The sequence below is a fragment of the Bombus fervidus genome, chromosome 18 (assembly GCF_041682495.2).
Source record: "Bombus fervidus isolate BK054 chromosome 18, iyBomFerv1, whole genome shotgun sequence".
NCBI classification, from domain to species: domain Eukaryota; kingdom Metazoa; phylum Arthropoda; class Insecta; order Hymenoptera; family Apidae; genus Bombus; species Bombus fervidus.
Genome location: NC_091534.1, coordinates 7,812,093 through 7,829,986, shown reverse-complemented (window position 1 = coordinate 7,829,986; position 17,894 = coordinate 7,812,093). Strand labels below are relative to the sequence as shown.

Sequence of the window (17,894 nt, the reverse complement as noted above, 5' to 3'; positions counted from 1 at the left end):
GGTTGTTCGCGTTCGAGCGGATCCACTGGTGCGGCATCCGAACGAGCATTCGGCAAGAGAATCAAAATTCCCTGGCCGCTGTTCGCACGCTCCACGGCGCGGCGTTCCAACGACAAATGCCTGTAACGTGCAGTTTTCCTGAAATTCGATAGCAGGAGATGCCCAGGATACTTGGCGGAAGTCCGTTTATCGAATCTTCGTCAGTACGTTTGCTTGCTATTTTCTCCGGCTCGGTTCAAGTGTCTCGAATACTTGTCCGTTCGAAGAGTTAAGTAGTTAAGTCGACGATGATGTTGCACGACGAAGTAGTATATTCCGCGGTTTCCACTTCCTTTCCACTTCTTCTTCACTCGTCTCAGCCTCGTTGCGACTACGCCGCGTAACCTCCCATCAACTTGGTAATATGTTTCTAGTAAAATACGCGCGCATCATAAACTTCCGCGATACTAAAAACACGAGAAATTTTCAACCGAGCTAAAAACACATGGATCTTGCCGCGATACTGCTTGAAAGCGTACGCCACGGTTTTCTACGCGACGGAAGCGAAGTATATCAGGGATGCCACATCGATCGCGATGTTCATTCGCTAGGAAAACGAGAAATTTGCGTGAAATTGCGTACTAAAAGAACCAGTCAAGAGTACACCGTAACATAGATGTACTCGCCGAGTTCATCCGTTTAGCGTACTAACTCTGGTTAACGCCGGGAAATACGCGCTTTTGTTCGCCTCAAGATGCATGAATATTAGAAAAAATTATCGTTGAAACTTTAACGCACAGTTGAACGGTAAATAAGACCTACCCGAGGAATAATTTAAAAACGGAAACGAGTTTATTAACGAGGTTGCTCGGAATATAAGAAGCAGTTACGTATTTTATAACTGGAATTTCTACTTTCGCTCCTACGATTAAAGAAATGTAATCAATTTCCACTCGAAGTATGTATAGAGGGTGGCTCAAGAATCAGATACCGCGAATTTTCAGATCTCGAGACTATTAGCTGATGTTTCCTATCCGGTAAAGGTCGTCTCGCTGGATAATATTTCTGAGATCTGCACGCTGTTCCTCGTCCCCGATGGCGTCGCCGGGATTTCTCGCGCCAAAGGATTTCCCTCCTTCGACGTTCTCGTTTCGAGCATCCAACTTCGAGCGCCCACTTTATACTCAGAATTTATTTTAATGAATTTCACGATTCCCCTCTCTTAAACGTTATCTCCGACGAAATAAAACCAGCGCAGCCAAAGGTCTGGGAAAGGAAATTCGCCGGCAACGGCAAATGCATTTCCTGTCTGGCTTTTAAAGCGATCGATGTCCTCTGATTTCGCTGTAAGCGTTTTCAACTGCAAAAAGAAACGCACGAATCGCGGCTGATATTCGTCCCTTGGAAAGGATCGGCGAGCGCGAAATTTACTCGTCGTCATCGCGAAACGCGTTTGTCCCTCATCCTCGAACGTTAGTTTGTTCGAATCAAACTTCCAAATTTACAAACATAAATAGATGGAATTTAGCGAGGATATTTTGAAACTGGTGCAGGTCCATTTCCCGTAATCTCCAGAAATGCTTCGTATACGATTTCGTGCAAAAAGGAGGAGATCAAATTTGCGATTCTGGATTTATCGTAACACGTTTCTAATAAAAATGCTTACACCAATTACGAAACACGAAACATACAAGGATACGATACAGTTTATCGCAGCCAGGGAATTTTTATGCAAATTCGTATTTCTCAGAATATAATTACAGAACCACAATTTGTTATTTTGTACATCTTTTCATTATTACACTGCAATTCTGTAGAATCTTGCATATTTTCAAATATCTTAGAAATGCATAAAAATCCACAGTCTACCGACTTGTTTTACGAGACATGGTGAATTTTCGAGTAAACTTCAAATTCAAATCGGGTGATGCGACGTTGGATACACAAGAAGTGGCTGGCTGAGAGGAGACACGGTTAACAGCATTCGAATAAAGGGGTAAATTGCCTGGTATTAGGTGTTTTCGTGACGGATTTGGCTGTGCGATATTTTGTAGCAGTAAATTAATTGTTACGTACTCGAGCGTCTACGCATTGGATAATAATTTGGTTGGCCAAGTACAGTTTCATACGTAGTCCAAATTCGATGAGCAGGGTCTGCAAATTATCAACGAAACGATTAATCCATCAGAATTTGCAATTCATAAAGACGAACGTGGCGAGTAACATCGAAACAACAAACATGGAGATGAAATCGAATAACGACAAACAGAACAATAAAATAAGGCGAACGTGGAAATTATTCAACGTATACGAGAATAAAATTCGCTTTATTCTGTCATATGCATCGATAGACGTATCGTGATATTACCAGTAATTGTATCAATATGTCGTATTTTCCTGTTGCGAATAACACAACCTACAGACGATACAGGAAAGTTTAACATATTCACATTGGCCGTACTTTATCCAACTTGCCGTTCACGCTAATTACGAGTATTCTACGTTAAAGTGGACAATGAAACGCGTAAACGTCCTACACCGAGCAACGTACGATCTGTGAATACGTAGATGTTTCACGCGCCTCTGTTACACCGCTTTCCCATTGTTACCGTACGTTTCCAACTTAATTGTAGAATTCTACGCCCTCGTGAGTATCAGGACACCTGCCACGCACGGAAGGTAACGATCGAACCGGGTTATTGGAGAAATAATTAGTCGTTTGGAGCGCTCAACTTCTAGGAATAGGATATCGTATCCTTCCCATCTAAACCTCGTTCGAAGGATTTCAGAAGAACGAAACGATCGGACAATTTAAATATTTCCCATCGTTCTTCAACTTATCTGTACGACGATAATTGATGGAAATTGCGGCACAAAGTTGAACATCGATAAACAGAGTTCGTGGTGCACCGCGCTTCGAAATTGATATCAATAAAGCTGCTATAGCCGAATTTATGCTAATCGTACATACGCGTACAGAACGTTTCGTTGATCCAAGAGTTATTCTAACAACAACTGTTCGCCAGTTGGTAAACATCGATGTTAAACATCCGGTATTAAAACGTATTTAGACAACTAAAACTACGTATTCTACTTTATACTTATAACTTTACTCGCTTTGTCCCCTCCTCTCGCTAATCAGGTTCATGAATTAAACATCTATTTCGCGAGTTAGCGAGAGAGCAGAAGCAAACGGGAACAACGGCCAATGTGACGAACGCGTCGCTCGCAACTGGAATTTAGTTTCGATGGTGAAACAGACGAACAACGATACGGAGGCACTAATTACGGAAATTTTAATTCGCTGCTCTGTCATTAACGACGTAAATTTCACGCAGCGGACCTTTATTAATCCGCTACTCAAAGTTTTATTTAATTTCGCACGATTGGCCATACGATTATTCCGGCAAAGTTTTTACTTCGATTAAAGTTGGAGAAAATCATTGAGAAACGACGACCACTGCCTGCTGGTTAGATCCTTCTTGCTTTACTTTAACCAGTTAGCCGTTTTCAACGATAGCATTCTTCTGGTCGTGAAGAAATGGCAATAGTTTCCGTTACGACGAGTACCCTCGCAATTTGCCGTTTAACTTGCAATTTAATAATCGCAGAAAATTGTGCTAATAAAATGAAAAAATAGTTCCGTCGCAACTTGACTCTATATCGCAACAGCCACGCATACGCTGCGTTCGACGAGTATACTCGTCGTCGTTTGCCTTCTGCCACGCGTTTTAGGTACCCGCTTTTCAAAGAGATCGCAACAGTATGTTGGTTAAAAACGGCTACTTTTCCTGTCGGCCCTAACGTAATCGCTTTGGAACCATAGGCTTTGTTCATCGAACAGGCAACCGACAGCTAAACATTATTACACTTTGCGCGTACGAAACCCCATCAACGTACGATCCGACGAGGCTGCAACTTTAATTAGGACAGAAATCGGTATATCCGTCGTGTAGGCGATTAACGTGTCATAAGCTCATCTTCAAGACCAACGGACGAACGTGTATGCGGATGACCGTAACGGATTCTGGAATTAACCGCTTGGCTTGCTTTAATTAGAAGCCTTTGACGAACCCTACGCTGCACATACCTAAACGTTTAAGGGAACATCTCCTCTTGGAATGCGCGCCACGCGTGACACACACCGGTGAAAAAGTTTAGCAGCACAGCTGTTTAATCTGCCCGTATAATACGCATTTCGTTTTACTAGTTCCAACACATGGTCGTTAAGGGCGTAATGGACTACGACGTGTAAAACAATTGCAGCAGTTTAGCTAAACATATATAAAACGGATACGGTATCGTACGAATAACGCGTGAAACCGCTAAGTTCGTTCGAGTGTTTCGTTTAACAGAATCGTTCGCAGTTCGACAATTTTCGAACCAACAGTTTCGCCGATTGAATCGACGTTCAAACACGTATTTCCTAGAGTCGTGATATTTTTTAGTCGCGTCGTTGCTGCAGCGAACGAACGATACTCGGAGCTTCGCTCGTAGATGGTAAACAACGCAATCGCGTTCGTGCAATTATCATCAACGTCCCTTCAATGGGACAAACGCGGCTACTTGCTGCGGTTACAACATCGTTAAACCAATTGACCGATTGTCCAGGTCTCTGGACAAATTCCAAAGACCCGAGGATACTACGAAGCTCGCGAATCGTGCTTCTGCTCTTGGAAAAAATTCAATGCGTTTCGTGTTCCTTCCAAAGACAATCAGTCCTGGCGATCGTTTGAAGTTTTAAATTGAAAACTCGTGAAACGCGAAATACTTCATTTCCACACATACACACACACACAAAGAAAGGAAAAAGAAAAGAGAAACAAATGGAAAAAGACGAAGAAAAACGAAGACGTGCAAAGGTTCTTTGAAAACAAACTTTCATCATCCGTCGGTCAACCCTGTTGAACAGCTTAAATATCAAAGTGGGAAGAGTCAAAGCTCGTCGTGGAAACCGAGGGAATTTAGCTTTACGAGTCGGCCGAATCAATATCCACGAGGATCACGGCAGAGATGTTAAGCGAAGTGTATTTGCTAGGCTGTATACGTCATAAAGGTTATCATTATTGCCAGTAGTGTAACCGTGTATTAAAATCGTGGCGCAGTGGTAGTGCAGTCAACCGGACAGACAGACTCGGTAAAATGGCAAAATAAATGACGTTTCCGGTGAAATCCGTAGCCGACTGAACTCCGCGCGAACGTGGTTTCGCGCGATGCTAATAACACAGCAATCTTCTTCTCCCGCTGAGAAGAAACGATCCTGGCGGTGAAAAACACCCTTGCAAAGAAATCTTCGTTCCTCGTGTAATCGTGAATATTTAAGGAAGTACGCGAGACGGAGGGAAAAGAGTTCGTCTAAAAGTCGCGGTCTTCTTTACGGCCTGTACGACGGATGCGATAAATTAAAAAAAAATGTATTCTTTTTTGAGAATTTATCGGTAGCGCTCATAATTTTCCGATGTTTCCTCTTCTACCGTCACATGTATTTGGATTTCACGAAAAAACCCTCAGGGCGGTGTTTTCAGCCCTAGGGCTGTTTTTCAGCAGGAAAAGAAAATTGTTCCGCTATTGGCATCGCGCGAACTACGTTTGTTCGAAGCTTCGAATTTTTTGGGAATTTTCCGATTGCCGAATTTCCCTCGCGAGTATAAATGTTTCACGCTGAGAAAATATAGTTCTACCGACATAGTCAATGTATAGGAGAAATCAAAGATTCGTACAAATAGACGTCCTATTTTTATTACCTCGATCGCTATTTTAATTTCTAGTTCCGTTCTCGTCTTCTTCCCTATCCCATTTCTATTTCCAAACTTGTTAAAATCTTACCACACAGCGGTTTCTACTTGTTGTAGAATAAATATAAAAGCTAAACTATACGTAGCGTTCTTGAAAAGATGTTACCGATAGTTACGTCTAGGACTAACGAAGTTAAAAAGAGTTTGGGAGAATTGTCCGAGGAAATTAACAAGGTACCACGGTGGTATGTCTTTTTCATTACACAGAAGCGTAGGAAATTGACGAAAGCCGATCTTAAGGCACGTGTTTTTCGTGCGATAAATCTACCGCAACAAAGTTGCACTTACACGTCGGATATGTCGATCGGATGGATTATGTCAATTGCAACGATCGGTCCGCAAATTGAAAGTAAACGACAAAGTTTCGCGCAGTTTAGCAATTAACTGCGTAAACCGTGATAATAGTTATCGCGGCCGCGTAATCGGCTTTGCGCTCCTGATTCGCTTGTGGTCACGCGAAATCGAATGATCCGGCCGTCAGTGAAACGGCCGAAAGACGAAAACGCGATTTAACTCAAAGACGTGCGTCGAATTTTCCGAAATCAACATCAAGTCCGATTAAACGTCGATGGATAAATTCTCGATCGAAGATCACACGCAGACATCGATGCGATTTCGTGTGAAAATATTTAGCGCCGATAGTGATCGAACGACAGGGGAGCAACAATTGGTAACACAGAATTTATCGACGACATGTTGGCACTTGAAAATTGTACATCTTTGCAAAATACGAGGAAACGCGACCTTACAAAACTGCGAGGTTAGAAAATTGTTAAAGCTCGAGCTTTCGAGAATCGATTCGCATTTTTGACTCTCTGCGTAGTTCCAGAGTAAAAGTTTCGTCGTTGTCTTTGTTCGAGCATCCGCGCGTAAAAAACAAGCATGAGAGCAGCATTCATCCGCCGTATTTCTCCAAAGTGAAACGTTATAAATTTGGCTTAAGTTTGGGGCGGTCGAAAGGACGCTATACGAGCGAGGGAAAATTGTGGACAGAAAGGGAAGCTATGAGTAAATTGCTTCCCAGCAATGAGTAAAGGAAAGCTACGACCAGGTGTTATCCCCCTTAAAACAATACGCTCTTCTAACCAACTTCCGACGTTATTCGAATCACCTCGTACGCGTTTAACGCAAGACTCGAACGAAATCATCCTTTATACGTGCCTCTCTTCGCTACTAATTTACATTACTACTTACAGCGTCAACTGTTAGCACGAATAATACACCTACGCTGAACAGAAGCTCGAGACAGCAAACGTACAATTTCTATCGTAACACGGTGGAAACTGTGCGATTCGAAAACCTCTGCGAGGCTACAATTCTGTTCATTTGCTTGCCGTTCCGTCGTGAAAACCTCTGGAAGTCGAAATAAAATTTACTTTATCAGCCGGTAGGTCCAACTTCTATCGCCTTCGGCTCTGCAACTCCGAGCGTACGTTACAGCTACGCCGCGTGTAGCAAGATGTGAGAGATCGATCGTTCGATATTGGCTCCTTTCTTCCAACTGTTACGATTGTCTCGAATAACATAAGACGGCTGTATCCTCGCCTCGTCGCCCTTCCATTTGCTTATCCATGGAAGCTGGTACGATTGCCATCATCTTCCGTGTCTTTGATCGTCCTAAATTTCATTTACGAATAAAACGAGTTCCAGGGAGAATCTTAACGTACCAGCATCTTGCGAAAACGTGAACGCAACTGCGCCTTCGTACGCAACTTCTGTACGTCGTGCATCGATTAAACGGCAATACTAGCCATTGGTGGTTGGTGTACGCGATTTAAATTACGAGCGAGTGTCAATGTTTGGAACGTTTTAATCCGAGACGTGGCTATATTTCTCCTGAATTACCAATGGAAAATGTAAGGTAATTTTTTCAGCGTCACTCACGTTGTCACATAGCTAGAAGATTCTTATAGCTCGCTACGAATTCTTATTACGACGTCGTATTATATTTTCTAGTAGCACGGAGCGTGTCTTCAACGTCTTGCGTGAAATTACATGCACAGGTTGTGTCTTCGAATTTCTGGCATATTTTTTATTTCAAGAAACCAGGAAAATTTAATGACAGAAAATGGGCTAAATTAATCTCTTTGTTAATTAATCTCTTTACAGCTATTTATAACACCGTAGCTATTATAATAGGCAACAAACAGTTGAACGATCGCGACAAGTAGGTAATTTCATGTAAATCAAATTCTTTCGTGGGCGAAGAACGCGTTAAACGATGTACGTGCTACATTTTTACATTTGAAGCACTCATCCATGCGAAGTAAACGAAGGCGTTTCAATTTTACAAAATGCTACGCGAACGTAACGCGAGCACAGTGCTCTCCCTCTTTCTCTCTGCTGTTAATATCGTAGACCAGGGTATTATTTCAAACGGTATTTATGACGAAGCGTTATAGGAAAAGGAGAAATAGCCAGAGATAAAAGAGAAGAAAAGAGAAGAGGAGAGATAAGTAAAGGATGCAATGTACAAATAATTCGGGCAGAGGCACAAACACTTTTCCTCGAATAAAGCATGACTGGAAACTTATTTAGCTCGAAACCCTGGGGTGTGCATGGAATATCGATATTTTCAAGAGGAATCGTCCAGTCGAAAATTGATGGTCCTTTAAGCGATGACAAATGCTCGGGTCTCGAAATGGCTAGTCACGCAGAAGAAGATAGATCGCGATGATATCGTTTACGCCACTGCTGCTGGCGGCCTACTTAGCTAAGAAACCCCACCAACTATATTACTCTCTTTCTGAATTATGGTAATACGAAAATGTTCAATCGAGAATGTTATAGGATGGCTCGATTAAATTAATTAAATCAAAATCATCAAACTAAATCGCTACGAAATTATGGTGTATAAAACTAAAACGTTGTAAAGTGTAGGAAAAAATGTATTACACCTTTCTATCAAGACGATATTCGAAGTACAAATCCGAGAAACGACGAATGTTACCAGCGCGTCCATTCGAAATTGCATCGGAGAAGCAAGCCGCGCATAGATCATAAAGCTTACTCGTTTAACTGCCAACGATTCCATTTTCCCCCCGATCTGCCTACTATCGGTGGAAAATTCATCGGTTTTTAAAGCTTAAAAAGAAAAAAAAAAGGAAGAAGAGAGAGAAGGAAAGAGAAAGGGAGAAAAACGGGGAGAATAGGAGAAAAAGATCGTGGACGAGTGGTAATAAATCGCGTTCGTTCGGCTCGCCACGTGCCAAAGTAGTACCGAACTACGTTTCGCGCGTCCGAGAAATAACGAGACTGTTTTTTTATTCGATTTGCGAGGGAGTGGGAGTCTGGCAAGTTCTTCCAGTCGACGGGACGTTAAATAATTTCGGAGGTGCGCAAACTTCTTGGACAAAGTTTCTTGTATACCGACAGCTCTCATTAAAATGGGTAACTTTCGCCCCCTCTCGCCCACTTTATTTTTCCGCGTTACAACATATGTATGCGTCGAGCTTTTTGTCCCGTACATACGAAAATACTCGCGTGTCTGAGCTTTTGATATTAATCATAATAACAACAACAATAGACAATAACTTTTCTGACTCGTCGAATAAGCTCAGCCATAAATCCACCCGATACATCTAGCCCCATAGGCGCGCGTTTATACAGCTACGCATTTGTCATGGTATTTGACTTTGACCAGTCGCCAGTGGTTTTAACCGGTGTCCAATGCAACGGATGGCCCATTACCTCGATAGGCCAATTCCAGGCAAACGAGTAAATTACATGGCAAAACGTTTCTCCATGGCTTCGATACAACGTTCGAGCGCGGGACGTTGCCCGAAGGGATATGATAATCCAAATGGAGGCACAGTCGTAGGATCTATGAATCTATGGACAGCTTCGTGTAATTTTCGGCTTACGAGTCCCCCGAGTTCTTTCGAAGCCGAGCGAACGCGACGCTTTAACCACTCTATTGTGACTTCATTAATCCAAGTAGATGCTTCTTTTCTCTTCCCTCTTCTGTTCCCTTCCTATACAGCGGCGACTTTTCTTGGTAATTCCAGAGCCACGAGGATCGTTCGTGAATTTATGGAAAATTATTGAGCGTGTAAAAATACACAGAGCCAACTATCGGTGCGTATCTACTATGAAATTTTGGCAGCGTAGAGATCAAGTCAGAGAACGTACGTACCTATTTGTGTGAAACAATTGGTCAGGCAAGAACTTGGGAGAAAGGTGTTTGGTGTTCATCCCTATGGTGACACGAGGGTCAACACCCTGTATATATTTGCTAGAGATACCGTGTGCTTGGAATTATTTGCCTGTTGACTATACGCATCTCGGATGCTTCTTAGGTATACGTGGCAGCCTCGAAGCGTATCTCAAACTTTCGATCGTGATTTTGAACTTCAGGCAGAATGTACGCGATTTTTCGACTGCGCGGGATCCGCGCGTCCCTAATTCCGCATTGTTGAATGATCGACCGCGTTCGGACAGTTTCCCGAGCAGAGCACGCGATCACTGACAAACTATTCCACTCGTGGGACGAATCACAGACGTTCCGCACACCACACGCTCCGTCATGCGTTAATTAGCTAACCAAACAGAGACTCAAAGGCGGCCTGCGAATCACAGCCTCGTCCATCTAAATCGGCATAAAACGCGGGTAAACGGCAGCCTGCAGAGCCATCGCGTTTGCATTCACAACTAAGCGAATCCGGCTGTCCGTTGAGAATCAGCGAAATGCGTTTGGACGAGCACATTTTTTACCAGCGCGTGGATTATGGATGCGGCGGCAGGCAGGTACGTTTCGCTGGCGAATCTAGCGGCAATACGATGCAGGCAAATATTTATACGCGGCAACGTTGACACTCAGAATGCCGGAGAGACGGCCAGGAGACACGAGGGAACGTGAGAGCGCACTGCGTGTCAATAGCGTCAGAGAGAGGTCGCACGCGCGACGCTTTGAGCACGCCGAGCTTTGTACCTCCGCGATTTGTTTAACCAACGCCCTAACACGCGCATCCATGTGACAGACACACCTGCGTACGTGCACACGCTGCCTGCTCCATGAACTCGCACGATTACGAGGCAATATCGCGTCGCGGTGATTCTGTGTCCCCGGATCCCGTGTAATTCTGTCGAATTCGATCGCCACCGGGCGGAACCGGTCGTTCCTACAGAGAGAGTATCCCAGAATAGTCCCGACAACTTCCTACGTACAGCCTGAGCACAGCCACGAGTATTCGGACGCTCAAAATTACTGAAATAGTTGCCTGATAAAACCGTCTAGTGCCATTGTGGCTCCTAACTTGGCATCGGATGACCGTACACGTCAGCGCTTCTACTTCCAGTCGTTGTTTCACGCGATATGTTCGTTCGTCGTCAAAGGAAGCGCTGAGAAGTCAACCACGAGAGACTCGCACTTTCGTAGCGTAAGAAGCCTGGCAGACTAACGAACGAAAAGCGCGACGAATTCGTTAAGACGACGGTGAGGACGGTGTTTGTCTCCTGGGACACGGGTTAGCACGACGCGGGTGTACGCGGAGTTGCCAGCTATTAGGGGCGATAGCAAAATCTCAGCAACGCCTAGCAAACCTCGTCATACCACGCTCGCGCAAATCGATTTAACGCGAAGTATCTCCAATACCGAAATTACTCGAAAAACCGTTCTACGACAGAATATACGAAATATAAAAGAGCATTTAAATATCAAGTTGTCTGCGATAACAACCCTAGAACGTAACACCTAACAATTCCCTGATTACCGATATATTTCCTCCCAAAATGTCCCTCCATTCGTCGAACGATTAACGTTCACCCGTTTCTAGTTCTGGTAGTTGACAGCGACTTATAGTTTGGCGATAAATTAGCCCGGAGCTAATAGGCGCGGTACAGAGACTCGCATAACGTTAATTAAAGGGAAAAGAAGATATACCGACCCTGGAAATTACCACGTTGGACAATGCCGAGCATCGAAATCAGCCTGGAGTTTTCGGTTTACGCAAAACCCGACAAAAGCCCGATGCGTTCACCGCTCTGACTAATGAGACGCTTAATACGTAGCAAGACCACGCTGCCACCTACATCGGCGGTTCTAAAAACGAAATAGATGTAGTGTATGCACTAGCAGAATCAGACTCCCGAGGTGCATCAATCTTCGCGGCGGAGATTATGGTAATTAAACATGCACGAATTACAGCTAAAGAGAAATTCCACTGTAATGCATTAATTCTGACTGGATTCAAAAGTGCACTATTAACCATTGGATGACAAAATGTCCAATAAGGACACAGTTCTCCGAGCATTAGAAATTCATATAGAGCTTGTTCGCGAAGAAAATATCATTGTACGATACGTACTATGGATCTCCTGCCCCATGTTGGAATCGCGCAGAATGAAAAAGTCGACCGAGTAGCCAAAGAAGTTATAATAGATCACCAGACACGTGTACAAATCATCGCTAAGAAGATTTAGCCAATCTCGTAATGAAGATCCTGAAGACGAAACGAGAGGAGGCACAATGGAACAACTTTGGATACGCTCTTCTTACACCAGGATTTTGACTTCCCTGTTACCAAATTAACCAGAGGAGAACTAGCAACGATGAGTAACTTTTCATGCTGAGTAATAACTAACGAGAGAAGAATAGGCAATAATTTAAAAGCTTCTTCAAGCGTCTTTTTGATTAACTTGAAACGTAGAAATGCTACGAAATTCTATTATACGTTATCAATGCTACAGATTATGGTCAGGTAATTCCATCCAACTTAATCTTTGCCAGAGAATCAATCGACACAGGGCAGCATCGATTATCGACGCTACCTACCAAAGTTATGCAAGAAGTTTGCGTGTTCGTGGTCGGCGAGGGCAGTTCGCGTGACGATGATCCGAGTTTCTGATCGATTCGTTGATTTTGATATTAGTAGCGCTGCGTACGAGCGTCAGTTTATTGAAGCTTCATCTTGTTACACGCGATTGGATCTTCGGTCGATACAGGTAGCTATGTTCAGTTTATTAAGTCACAGGATATCATCGAATTTCAATAATTGGCGATCTTGCGGTATTCACGCTGAGTACGATTACGAGATTTTTACTTCACGGTAGCTCGTCGTAGCTCGATCGCTAGCTTCGCGAGAGCTCGCTCAGATCTCCATGTTGATCTCCTCTAAATCAACCGTTCCATCGAGTTTTTCCAGAGAAGTAATTTCATTTTCAACGGTGACTACGATCTTTCGATTAATCAGTCTTTGTACAAATTTCTCGCAATGATCGTTCCAAGACGTCTGATGTACGATACGCCTATGTGCACTGGCACCGGAAGAAATAATTTACTGTTAGTTAGTAACATCTACAAAACCGTACCATCGCTCTTTTCTCCTGTCGGATGCTCCGCCTAGGTAACACGGCGTGATATAAACCGTGTTAACAACGAGGGCTAAAACCATTTATAACTATTCGCTCCATACATTTTGTGTACAATACCGAGTTTATCTTTGCCGCTTTGTTTGTCTGCTACTGTTTGACCAAGCAAAACTGAAGCCGCTAACGCGTCACGACCAACCAAGCAGATAAGCAACATCCAGGCGGTAGCACGTAGAATTTTCAATTAAGATACACCTCTTCGCTTCCCTTCATCGACTCGAGCGATTATTTACTGGATATTCGTTAAATTTTTATTCTATTTATTTGTCTCTGAAAGCATCGAAGACTCGATGATTTCTTTTAATTTCATTTTATTGAAATCTCAGTTCATACGATCAATTGTTAAGATTCGAGCAAAGACATGACCGAAGAGATTATACGTTCGTCGGAGGATTTTGCGAATGTTTAGAAAGGAACGGCGCCGCGACGTGGAATTCTTCGAACAAACTTTTAAATCGTCCCATCATTAATAATCGCGTAATCCAGGGGGAACTACGCCATTTATCCTGCATCGTAAAAAAATCACTGTTTTCTTCCGTGATATAAATTGAGCACGTATCTCATATTCTTATTGTTGGAAGAATGGTACGGTGCAGCGGACTCGATTTATTTTGCGGTCAACGACGCACGGTGCCTGGTTCCTTTAAATTCCTATAATCGATAAAATCAATTACACAGGTACAGCGTATTAGGCGAATACTTCGTATTACACGTTGCTCGTGAATATATGAATTCGGTACAAGAAAATTCGGTATAAAATGCGAAATCTCTCCTTCGTTAAATCGTATAATTTATCAACATTTCTCTATTTTCTCGCAAAATGAAATAATCTCTCTTTATTAACAAGAATATTAGAGATCGTGTGTATCAGTAAGATTTCTTCTCCGGAGAAATAACGTGTATTTCTAAATTACACGAGAAATTTTATTTCGTTCGAGCGTCTCCTCAAGACTTTCAACCTCCTTCTTTCAGAAAGATCAAAGTAAAACGATCGTGCATGTTATTCTAGCCGATATTAATTCTTGCGAGATTTCCTTAAAGGATTTTCGTTCGTGTTGATATAAAAAGGAGCGGCTACCGTGAACATAAAAATTCGATGAAAAATTTAAAGCAGCGTCAGCGTTACTTTGTAGAACCGAGACATTACTGTCAGCGAAATTTCCCAAGTTTCAAGTTACACAGTAAACGAAATCCCAAAGCGGAGAAAATTTCAAAAAATCACATTTGCGAAACGTGTAAACTATCAGTTTTCCAATCGACTGATACTCCTGTTTGACTTGAAACTGTAAAGTATAACATGATACACAATAATGACAATTTATTTGTTCTTTAGTCCCATAGCATGTGAAAAGAAGATTTATAATTTCTCACACTGTATTATATTCTGACATATAGTTCTTGTTACATCTTACATTATTGTTTATTACATTTTATACTGTTAACATAATCGAAGATGCTTTTGGCCTTTCTTGTGCTCTCTATAATTTGTATCTGGGAAAAGTCTTTTCTTTTCTCTTCTTGCGCGTTACGTTATTGGTACTGGACTTGGCACGTGCTGATACAACACGCTGCAAGGATTTTTGTAATTGAAAAACAGGTAAAAGAAAAGTCCGACCTGCACTCCCTGATTTGTTAATTCACGAATATCATTAGTCGCATCGTCGATTAATATAATCCACGTTATCGCTTGGCATAAACACGATCGCGCAAGATAGCCAAGGAACATTTCACCGGCATCCAATTTTTACAGATTACGTAGCAATTTTGTTGCACAAGGATGAAAACACATGCATGCAAATTTTTAATCGCCTGCGTACGTGTAACAAAGAGCCAGCCACTCTACGCGCACCATATATCCATCCGTATAGCGTGTAAAAAAATTATGGAAGCGTGAGAGATATTCTCGCATCGGTTGTTCTATTCGAACATAAATTTCGTAATCGTATAACAAGCTTTCACCGGAGCCACTGCGGCGTTCGAAAACTGTTACTAGAATATTACACCGATAGCCGACACACCACCGTTCGAATCATCAGGCTCGATGATCCGAAAGGAGGAAGAGCAGAAAGCATCGGGCGACAACGAGAATTCATATCGTTTATGCGTTCTCTTCAGCAATCGTGAATATCAATTAACGAAACCTCTGCAAGTTATCGCTGTCCGTGGTTCTTCGATTAATTCGCGCAATGGCTCTGTCGCGCATCGCAAAATCGTCACGCCATCGTCGCCTCATTTTTCTTCCTCGTTGATCAAATCCTAGACCGAAGGAAGTCGATTCTCTCGTGGATGATCACGTTGGCCAAAGGATATCATTGATTACTCATATCGTATCTAATCATTTTTTTTCTAGGTATTTAGTATTGTCGAGTACTTATTTTTCATTTCTAAATATTTAACTCTTTCGTAAGTTGATTTCCACGGAGAACTAACCACGTTCCAAAAATGCCTTCGAAATGCTATCTGACAATTAATAAAATATCATTAAAGAAGACGAACGTATGGAGAATTTTTTATGGTAGAGTGGACAGGAACGAATGTCGTATTGATTTTAAAGAACCTTGTTCTATAAAGGTACGATCCGTCTGATTTATTTCGCTTCTGTGCTTATTAAAAATTCACATCGTTTCGGCCACAGTCTAAATCAAAAAAGTTATTCGCGTCGGAATAATGCGAGAATTTATAGCTGATCCCGATTCGACTGAAAATCGGGCATGGGAATATCTCTGGGATGACAAACAATTTTATTAAAACCAACGGCGATCGATGACGTGTAAAAGTAACCAACTATTTTGACGATCGTATTTCGGTACGAGATATTTGCACTTGAAACGATCGAAAATTGGAAATCAATTAGAATTTCGCGATCAAAAGCCGAGTTACTTACGGCAGCAACGCGCCGTGTAAAACGCCCATTTTAACGAAATTTGCGAGCGACGTAATTCTCGAAAAAAATATTTCACGCGTATCTTTTTTACGTGCTGACATTCGCGCTGAAAGGGTCAAAACGAACCGCGAAGTCAAGGGTTGGAAACATATTTCACGGAATATCTCGCAAACTATTAGTTTTTCCAAAAAGTGGTCGAGGTGTAAAAATTGCTGGCTTTTAAACGAACGAGTTAGCTACAAAAATAAATATCCGAAAGAAGACTTATTTATTTTTAGAAAAATATAAACGCGGAATAAGCGTAGACAAATGAAAGTGTGGTAAAAGGGTGTTTTGAGATTCTAAAAATCGACGATTTTTATATCTAAGCGTGCTTTTGTTTTCGAGAAAGATCAACTTAAAGCATAAAACGCGTTTCTCTCGAAACTATATTTTCGAGCTTGCAGCCAGCAGATCCGCGAAGCTCTACGTCCGATTAACTTGAAATTTTTACGAATTATTTTGCCCAACATAATCTACAATTTCAAATACAAATACAAATAAATGATCACTTCGTTTCGCTCAGAATCTTCGCCTATGCGAACAACGAAGAAGCGAGTGAAGCTAACTCGGGCTAACTCGGCCGAGGGGAACGTTTCCGCGAATTTCAATTTCGCAAAGGTACGTTCTCGTTATCTACTTATGGCGATCAGGCGGATCGAAGAGTAACACGGTTCCACGCGTTAAACAAGTCGAAATAAAGTTGGCCAAAGTTTCCGGCGGCCTGAAAGCCGCGTTACGCTCCTAACTTCGCCGGAGGTTGGCTCGGAAATTGTTGGGAAGCTTCGACCGCAAGGTGAGCTGTCAAAGGGAGGCGGGAATCTGCGAGCACGAGAGGTATTATTTGCTCGCACCTTCGTTTCGGATAATTAGGTACCATCTCGTGAGAATATTGGCTAATTGCCTGGACAAGTTCTCTTCGATTTCGGCAGAACGAGGAGGGACGATTTTTCTGCTCGCCAACTTCCTCTGAAAGGTGGTTGCCGCGCATTTAGCGCCAAGGGTCGATTTAAAGCGGCGCTTCTTGAACTTTTCCCATTCGCGACCCCATTCTGCTTGGAAAAACTTTACGCCTGGTTGTGTGCGTAAAACGACGCATCAAATAAAATACACGGACGAAACATTGACCGATGATGAATCAGAGGATATTAATTTTAAACGATTCTTCGTCGATGTTTATAATTTTACGTTAACGCGACGTACGTCGGGAAATGGTCGACCTGTTACAGCGAGTTAATTTCTGATTATCGCACCACGTTTTTGTATTGTTCGAGTATCTCGTGCTCATTACGTTTTATACCATTTACTATGTTTTCTACTTGCTTCCAATTTTTGTTCCTGCATTTCCATTCGTTCGCTCCTGCCGCTATATATTTTCGTATTTCCCATCGTTCTCGCTGTGTCCCTTTCGGCGTCGTTCTATCGCAAACGTTGGTCGAACAAAACACGTTCGCTAAATATCTCGCAAATTACGTTCCAGTAAAATATTTCTATCCGACGTACAAACATCGTGATATCCATCGCAGCTTCTCGTCAAAAATTTCGTGGCTCGAAATAGTCGCGCGTTCGCCTAGAATTGGCCATCGTGCTCCGGTTTGCCGTACATGGCCAGAAACTCTACGTCCGTCGCTCATTAGTTATTTGTTACGTTCGCAAGTTTTAATTGGCGCGACTGTCCCTGTCGTGCAGCGCAATTTGACGAATACGCTAGCAACACAGTCATAACTAATTGCTGCGAGCTATGGATTTTCCATGGGAACGGTGTTGATAAAATACAGGCTGGACAATGTATAACTGATTAATTTCCAAGTGCCGCCATTCTGCGAACC

The 17,894-nt window shown here is 42.6% G+C and overlaps 1 protein-coding gene across 8 annotated transcripts in view; it reads right to left on the bottom strand.

Moving 5' to 3' along the window:
* Positions 1 to 17,894, bottom strand: part of LOC139996398 (cyclic nucleotide-gated channel alpha-3) — a 260,924-nt gene that overhangs the window by 117,338 nt on the left and 125,692 nt on the right. For 7 of the 8 annotated variants that reach the window (XM_072020757.2, XM_072020756.1, XM_072020765.1 and 4 more), the window contains exon 4: positions 2,056 to 2,133. The exons of the other annotated variant lie outside the window; for it this stretch is intronic. In XM_072020757.2, coding sequence (XP_071876858.1) covers positions 2,056 to 2,133 — 78 coding nt within the window. The remainder of the gene's footprint in view (positions 1 to 2,055; positions 2,134 to 17,894) is intronic. 8 annotated transcript variants of the gene reach the window in all.